General features: G+C 43.3%; 1 protein-coding gene and 1 long non-coding RNA gene across 2 annotated transcripts; one reads left to right on the forward strand and one right to left on the reverse strand.

Moving 5' to 3' along the window:
- The first annotated feature begins 473 nt into the window (after positions 1-473).
- LOC141935280 (uncharacterized) lies at positions 474-4,497 on the forward strand. Its single transcript, XR_012626526.1, has 2 exons — positions 474-672; positions 4,136-4,497. It is a non-coding gene; the product is annotated as an uncharacterized LOC141935280 (long non-coding RNA).
- SLC35E1 (solute carrier family 35 member E1) lies at positions 1,814-8,753 on the reverse strand. The gene is made up of 6 exons (XM_074851375.1): positions 8,354-8,753; positions 7,626-7,696; positions 7,101-7,238; positions 6,289-6,414; positions 5,542-5,787; positions 1,814-5,072 (listed from the first exon to the last, which is right to left on the reverse strand). The coding sequence occupies exons 1-6, from the start codon at positions 8,748-8,750 to the stop codon at positions 4,839-4,841; spliced, it is 1,212 nt and encodes a 403-aa protein (XP_074707476.1). The 5' UTR covers positions 8,751-8,753; the 3' UTR covers positions 1,814-4,838.
- Between the last annotated feature and the right edge of the window lie 154 nt (positions 8,754-8,907).

Here is an 8,907-nt window from a genome sequence, read left to right on the forward strand (position 1 = left end):
CTGGGAATCTTAAGAGGTCTAAAGCAAACCTGAGTATCCTAACACTCACCTGAAGCTGTAATCACTATCTTAAGTTTCAGGCATTAAATTACACTTTACAGGATTTCCAGTCACACAGGTAACACTCAAGACATCCTCACAAAAAGCCAGAACTTTTTATTCTTAACAAGACGTACCATGAAGACCCCTCTGTATTATCTACAGAAGATAAAAACTCAGAAAGATTGATGTTTCCATGTATCCAAATAACAAATGAAAAAAATCAAATACAAACTCTGACCATGATTCTACATCGCTCTGCACTCCTGGAAGTGTGACACAGACCCCAGAAGACCAGATTAAGTTCAAATCTTAGTTTATATTTAAAAGTAAGAAACTTTTCAAAATTGCTGCTGCCGCCTTCCATCCCAACACAAGCGTTACTGCTTTGCACATCGGAGCCCACGCAGTCGCTGTCCAGGCTGCCACATTCCTCAGCACGCAGCAATGGTTTATCCACAAAATGCCCCAAAAACTTCAGTTACCTGACAGAGATGTCTTCCAAAAACCATCTGAACACCTGATTTATTTTAGACAGGAAAGAGTCCCAGTACCTGGAGGTCACCAGTGTGGTTTCTTCTCGTCAGCCTAGAAGGGATCCCGGCTTCAGTACGAGTATCGACGGGCTGGAGGGTGAGTTGCAGGCAATCTGCCTGAGTAACATCAGAACTTCACAGAATGGCAGAGTTGAAATATGAACAGGAAAACAATACAAAAATGTTCATTTGCTTAATTGCCAGATTTCATACAGTAAGGAGTGTGGGATTTTGGTTTTGTGGTTTGTTGGTTGTTTCTTTTTTCTAAAACCACCCATGTTCACATCAATTTATAGAGGTCCAACATAAAAAAACAACAACAAAAAAATAGATGGTCACTGCCACCTGCATATTTGCACTTTCCTATCTACATGTGATTGTATCATACACCCAACATCTCAGAATTAACAAATTTGTTTTACCAGCCTGTACCATCACCACAGAGATATTCCAGAATTATTTTTAACATCTTACAACATGGTTCAGAAATGGAAACCTTAGAAAAACAAAACTTTCCCTTTATTTATATTGCACCTTTTTCACAAATAGCTACATGGCAGAAGTGTCTTCTGCTGCAAAATGCTACATCAGAAAAATGTGGGTTTGAACACAGATTAGAAAGAAAAGGTCTTGAGCTTCAGGAATCATCATGGGTTGACCCCAAATTGCCAACGCTATTTTTACAAATCACTGTACACCTACAAAGCCTATGTATTGCCTCAATTTTATTTAGCATTCAGTTTTTTTAAAAAACACAAGCATTTTACCAGATGATAAAGATGCTCTAATCACTACTGGGTACTAAAATTGAATCTGCAAGGGACATATTTTGAAGATCTCTTGAAAGAGCACCAAATACTCTACAGAGCTATCAACAGAAAACCCACATGTAGTGGGGAGAGATCAGGTTCTTTCACACTGGTCATTCTAGAACTACGCAGGACTGTTTTTGGAAGATTTTTCCAATTTTGTTATGTATTTATACATATGTTAGAAATGCACAATGGAAACCAAAACATTTCTAAGCCACTGCTGTCCTAACACTAGTTATGGCGCCTGCATCATCCTAGTTTCAGTCTGTGTAAACATCCGGTAAGGTATCACACCCATACAGTGAAACATTAATCCAATTTCTCACAAGTGGCCATCACTACTCATGCGTGGCACTCCCAAAGCCTCCTGCAAGGAGAAAACCCAAACCAACCCCTTCACTTCAATAACAGGGTCATTATACACGATTGTCTAGATATGCCCTTTTTATTCCAGTGTTTCCATACTTTCTACAGACCTATGTACATAGTTAAATACGTCATTAATTTACAAACCATGTTAAAACAAATGTTTCACCTTGCCAAACAAAATCTCGCAGCGGTCCAAGATTAAAATATATATTACAACAGTATCAGAAACTTCTTTTACCTGAATGTGGGCAATATTGCTTAAGGACTCGGATTCAGGTACTCAGCAAAACCACCTCTTGCAACTGGTTCACTTAACCATTTTAATTATATGTTCTACCATACAAAGTTATCCCTGTTGACCACAGACCTGAACTAGAAGAGCATGAACACTGTCAGGCAGTCTCCAGGGGAGAGATTCACTCTCCGGGCCCTAAACAGATGATATCCACATTTTGGGTCAGTCCCTTTCTGCTCTCCACTACAGTAGTTTTGTTTCAGAGACAGTGAGGCCACGAGCCCAGACTGGAATTCAGGACAAGGTCTTTTCAACAGAAAGCCCTCACCTGCTACCGCACTCCTGACAGAACAAGCTGAGCTAAAGACCTGCCACAGTACACGTGCAGTGCAAGCTTTCTCTGGAAACAGTTGCAAAAAAGATCTGCTTATGTTCTTTAAAAGGAAACCACCTAAATATATTTAATAAAGCCCCTGATCTGTGAATAAAATACATGGAGCTTTATTCCAAGTAACAGCTCAAGCTGTGTGAAGATGGTACAGCGGTGGATATACCAGATGTACAGATGAACTCACAGCATGCCTGTACATCCCTGGGCCCCCGTGCTCCTTTTTTTCTGGTATTTCACGCCCCTGTGAAGTAGGGAAGAACCACCTCCATTCTCCAAATGGGAAACTGAGGCACAAAGGACACAATTAAGCGTTTGTACGAGTGTAACAGTTTACAGCCTGCTCCCTTTGAAAGCAGTTGGAGAACTTCAGCCCCTCTTAAAAATCTCAGCCTAAATATCTCATCCTCAAATCAGTCTTTTGCAGAGCCAGAACCTAATCCAAATCCAGAGTCCACACAATCCTTTTTACATGTATGTAAAAGCAAATATTGGGAAGTGAGCCTTAGAAATACACATTTTGCACTTTCCCATATTAAAAAGAAATTATACATAAATTAATACTGTAACAGGCAGAAGAAATTTCATCTGAAAGAATGCTTTTCCTCATCATCTTGTTCTTGTTAACCTGGGTTAGGGAATAATTTATTTAGATTTTCTAAACTAAAAGCCCAAGTTCTAAGCTAGCATGAACAGACTTGACTCCAGCCACGTCAAGGAAGTTCCGCTCACAAATATTAGCAGCATATTTAACTCATCTCTGAAGTTTCAGAAGGACCATTTCCCCTTTTGGACTGTATGGTGGAAGGCAGTCGATAGAACTACCTCCACAGTCAGCCAAAAGAATAAGATCAGGTTGACTCTGCACTTAAAAATATTTTTATTATCCAGAAAAGAGCCAAATCATCATCTCGCATCATGGAAATGGTCATTTTTAAAGCAATAAATAAGTGGAGGGAGTGTTCTGTACGACACCCTAAATTTTGTCACTGGTATCTAATACCTCTCTAGCAAAAACATAATTCTTATGCTATCAAAAATCTCACTGTACAACAGCTTTTCTGTTAAGGAAAGAAGGCCCCTAAAATCTTCTTTTGCTAAAGTAATAACAGTAACAACCTGATTCAGTGAAACCCAAGTTCAACTGGTTTCATTCCTTTCATGCACAAATGCAATACCTGATGCACAACAATCAACTCATCTAGAATTAAGCACGTTCATTTATACTGAATCAGTTCTTCTGAACCATAAATTATCTATTTACTGCTCATTCAAGTTTTTTTTTTTTTCTTTACAATTTACTATTCGAGCTAGGGGAGTTGCAGGAACACAGCAGGACACAAATTTTAACTTTTTTCAGTGGAAAGTGGAAGTCAGGCTAAATGCACACAGCAACTCCAAGAGCAGGAATTGAGAAACTTAATAAAACAGGTAGGGGCTAAAAAGATAAGACTTAAGAAATGATTACGAATGATGATTATTCAAATTAATGCATTCATAATATATGAATTATATAAAGAGCATAATTTATGCATAAAACAGAAGAAAACACCTTAGACCTTTCAACTTCTAAAGCAACAAAAGTTTTGTAAGAACAGGTGTGAAGCAAGTCAAAAAAATAAATCATATTATTCCAAATACTTTATTTGTGAAGGTGTTTTCTGTATTGCCAAGGAAGAGCAATGTCTGAAGTTACAGGACTGCATTATTCAGAAAACAATTATGATCTTAAGCTCTGTTTGTTTGTTACCTACAGTGACTGGGACAACAGCAATTTTAGAGAATTCTGTTTCTCTATGCCTGAAGTACGCTTCTTGAAGAGATCGATCATTCTACTGTCTACTCTTTCAGAAACACTCCTGGTTTGTCATCAACAACTGAAGACATCGGCACACAAGTAGTGAATACCCACATGAAGTTTCGTAGTTGCTCGAGATGAATTCAGGCCTACCTATCTGCAACTGATACACGTAAGTCAATCCTCCTCAAACAGACAAATCCTGATAAGCAGAAGTACGCCTTGGTTTCACTTCTTTCTCAAAGTTTCATTAAAAGAAAGTACCATTAAAAGATATTAGAGAACCAATTAAAGGTGATTTTACCAGCGTGGAAACAAAATACTGGCCAGAATTTAGCTGCCAAAGGAATAATCAGTTGACAGACTCTGAAAAGGAGCAGTGACAGCAGATGTTTTACTCTGAAGTTACGTACGTGCATTTCAGCAGAATCTCTGCACAAGAGCTACACTGTGCATTTAGTTCCAGTGTCAGATCTAGCTGGTTCACGCTTAAAGGTCTGCTTAGCAGAAGTTGAAGGTCTGTACCACTTTCACTACACATGCATCTTCCCTTCTGCAAAAACTGTACAATAAAATGGCTTTACATTCATGGATGTACTAAAAGTTTCTGATAATGTTGGGGACACTTTGATATCACAGTCTATACCTGTTTGCCAGGATTCTATATATCAAAACGATTTAAGTTGTAGGTAGTTGGATAGTTTTGCCGATTATACTGGAAGTGGTCTGTTAAGATATTGGTTCGACCATACTGATAGTCTCCATGTTGTGCAAATGCCGTAAGTCCGTTCTGAGACTTTTCAGGAGTGTTTCGATGCCGGTCCAAATTCACAAGGTCTCCAGTTGTAACTGGAAGTAGCTGCTTCTTTGCTTCTTGGTTTGCATCATATTTTGTCTAGGAAAGAAAGCAAGCAAGAAAGAAAGATTTTCTTAGGGATCACCTACTGTATTCATATACCTAGAAGAAAGCATACAGTTTTACAATTACACTACTATCTACGCCTATTAGAGTCTTAAAATATGAGTGGCTTCTAATAAAAACCTCATGCCTCTCGTGTGCCAAATCAATAAGCTGCTCTTTTGCTCAAGACATTTAAGTGAGTTACTTCCCAGTCTTCATTTTTCAAGAAAACATTAAGATCAAAATTTAAGTTTGTAAGAGGCCTAAGAGCTGACCTGACCCAAGCACCCGAGTACGTCGCTGAGGTGATACACGTACCTCCTCCACAAGGAAGTGTTATGCCGTGCATTCTATGTTTTTGTTCTGCTAGCTCTTAACTTGTTGTACAAAAAAATAATTCAAAGCTACTGGACTGTTTCAAGTGAGTTTTCTGAATAAATAAACAAACAAATAAACCCCTTACCTTGTTATATAAGAAGACCCCTAAGATAGCTGTCATCATTCCAAGGACGTTGGTGCTCGTAACCGGGTTGCGAAGCATTATAAGGGACACTGTGATGACCATAATTCTTTTTGTGGCATTTGCAACAGAGTAACTTAGCGGGCTGATCAGGTTAAGAATACTGAATGCAATGACGTTCTGGGCAAAATTACAGAATCCGCTGATTATAAGCAGCATCAGGGTCCAGGACCAATGAGACATCATGCTCTGTTATAAAGACAAATATTATAAGAAAAAAAAAAATTATCTCAGGTTTCAGATAAGAGACCAAGAAACACAAATACAACTTGAGTCATTTCTTACCTGCCACTGATAGGAAGAACATCTGCAACTTACCTTAAAGAGGCACCCAAGTGCGATACATCATGCAACTACCAACTCAGAGAAAACGTCTCTCTACGTACTCGTAACACACATGCCAGGTACATTTGTTCCTGTCTCCAGCTACTAATTCCCAAGACTTATGCTGTCACATAAGCTACCTCTCCTAAGCCTGACATGAATTCTCACAATAAACACTATGCTTAGTTTTTTTACATTGTTTTGTGAAACAATTTGCAGGTATTTCACAACAGTTCCTTCCGTGCTGATAAGAATACTCTGAAACACTTAAGTGCACTTTTTTTGTATCAGTGGGGGTGTTTGGTGTTTGGGTTTTTTTTTCCCCTTTTTCTTAATAGCAGACAGTTTCCCAAATACAACACTTACCAAGTCATTCTCTACTAAGAAGGAAGAAAGATCTACCAAAACCCACGTTGGGATCATGAAGAACACAGCATGGCACCCAAGTATGTTCAGCAACCGAAGATGATGTATTCGGGAATCTCTTAACACCTGACAAAAAACATTATTAAACAGCCTTTCTTCAGCTACTGCCCCTGTTATCAGCAGAGATTCAGGAGCCACGTAACAGTAACAGCTTTAGACGACAGATAAATTATGAAAATAAGTAAATACTGTTATAGTATGAATTTCCTATAAGGATGACCAAAGAAAAACAATGTTAATTTGAAAAACAATTGTTTCTTGAGTGGTGACTCCTACTGTTAACAAGATTATAATACACTTTAAATGCTCTACAAACAAGAAATCATTTTGTAACTAAATAGATTCAAGACACACATTTTAATTTTGTTTCTAAGATTTCAAGGAGTGCCTGGTGTTGACACTGACTCATTCACTACAGAGAAAGGATTTGATACAGCAAGATACATTAAAAGCTTTCAAAGGAACTGTTAAAGTTAAGCACTATCAAACTGTCAGCAGGAAAAAAAAATCTGTGCTGAGAAGAAAAGGCTCAGGATAAGCTCTGAGTTCTGCCCAATTTTCAGGATAACAGCTTCAACAGGTAGGAAGAGCTGTAAAGAACAGGCACACAAAACAGCCAACCACTACTCTGGGCTCCCTTGACTACAGCCAACTTAAAAAAAAATTTAAAAAAATACACGTACAGGAAAATACATACCGTTCTGCTAAAGGATGATGCTACTGAGCAATGTTATGAGCAGCAAAACAATTACCTTCTTTGAGAAGATGTTCTGAAGTGAAAAACACAGAGTAGCAGCAAGGGCACTGATGAGTCCCCACATGTCAAAGGAAAGTTCCGTGACGGTGGCCAACAGGACACCGGTTATTATGGGGATCAGAGACAAGTACACCTGGAAGAGGAACAGAGAGGAGTAGCTTACATCTTCGAAGACTTTTCATTTCAACTGAGTTTATACAGTTGAAGGAAAGGATAGAGGAAAGGAAATGTAAGAATAAAGTGACAGAACTAGAGATCAACTTTTATACTTTTGAGGATAAGTGACCACAGCACACACTATAACAATACCAGCATATCAGAGAGCATCACCGTGCTCTATGTTTAGATGTGTTTTCTTTACATTCACAATAAAAGGAAAAGGAACTTGCAAAACCTGCGTAATCTAGTTTCAATCACAAAACTCCCCCAGCTAACCAAAGCCTGAGCTTTCCTGATCCCAGCCAGCAGAGCACACCACAAACACCACCAAGAGAATAAACCTCAGCAAACCTGTCCGCACCTTCGTCGTCTGCTTTTCCTTCATTATGATCCGTGAAAGAAGAACCACCCATATTGGCATCGTCGCTTTTACTGAGAACGGAGAGAAAATGTCGGTGGGGATGCGAAGCTTGGGTCAACTCCATTAACTACCATCAGCAGAGGGGGAGCGCTGGGGATGGGGCTCGGGTCCCACCAAAGGCATAACCTTGGCCCACGCTGGCTCATCCCCCCCTTGTCACCGTGCTGGGCGCTCGTACAAACACGGGATGGTTCTCGGTGCTCTGGGACACCGCGACGGGCACCCGCAGGAGCACAGGCTGGGCTGCAGGTCACTGCACCGGGCACCAGTATGAGGACACTGTGGAGACTGGGACACTGCACTGGGCACCAGTACGAGCACGCTGTGGAGACTGGGACACCACACTGGGCACCGGTATGAGCACGCTGCGGAGACTGGGACACCGCACCGGGCACCGGTACGAGCACGCTGCGGAGACTGGGACACCGCACCAGGCACCGGTACGAGCAAACACTGGGCTTCAGGTGACCCCACTGGGCGCCAGTGCAAGCAAACGCAGAGCTCCAGGACATCACGCCGGGCTCCAGGTCACTGCGCCGGGTCCCCCCCCACGAGCACAGCCGGCGCTGGGACACCCCACCGGGCCCCCACACGAGCACACACCGGGCACGAGGACACGCCACCGGGCCCCCCCTCCCGCCCTCCTCTCCGCGCAGGCCGGGCCTCACCTGTGTGCGCGTAGGAGACCGGGACCCTCCAGAGCGAGACGTGCGCGGAGACGGAGGCGAAGTACTTGCCGAAGGCGAGCGGCAGGATGTAGCGGGGGTAGGCGCGGGGCGGCAGCTGGGCCGGGCCGGCGGGCGGCACCCGCCAGGCACGCAGCAGCGGCGGCAGGAGCCCGCACAGCCCCAGGATGTGGAAGAGCGAGACGGTGACGGGCCGCGGGAAGCCGCCGAGCAGCAGCTTGTTCACCACGTTCCCGCCGGCGCTCAGCCCGTACCAGGCCAGGCACAGCGCCGACACCCGCGCCCCCTCACGCAGCGCCGGCCCGCGCCCCCCCCTCCCCGCCGCTGCCGCCGCCGCCGCCGCCCCGCCGCCTCCCGGAGCCGCCAGCGGGGCCGCCATGGTCCCTGCGCTGCCCGGCCGCCGGGGAAACGTCACAGTCGCCAACGCGTCGCTTCCTGGGGCGGGGCGGGGCGGGGCGGGCACCGCCTCCTCAGCCGCTACGGGTGCCGGGAGGCGCCGCCGCGCCGCTCCCGCGCGTCATTTCCGCCGCGGCCCT

Source organism: Strix uralensis, chromosome 27 (genome assembly GCF_047716275.1).
Source record: "Strix uralensis isolate ZFMK-TIS-50842 chromosome 27, bStrUra1, whole genome shotgun sequence".
Lineage (NCBI taxonomy): Eukaryota > Metazoa > Chordata > Aves > Strigiformes > Strigidae > Strix > Strix uralensis.

Bases quoted from the DNA above. Each gene is read 5' to 3' on its own strand.
- SLC35E1 (XM_074851375.1), bottom strand. From the start codon at position 8,750: ATGGCGGCCCCGCTGGCGGCTCCGGGAGGCGGCGGGGCGGCGGCGGCG. The intron at 5,788-6,288 runs GTAAGTGTTGTA...TCTTTATAACAG, and splicing joins TCTTAGTAGAGAATGACTTG to AGCATGATGTCTCATTGGTC. The intron at 5,073-5,541 runs GTAAGGGGTTTA...TTTCTTTCCTAG, and splicing joins GGGTCTTCTTATATAACAAG to ACAAAATATGATGCAAACCA.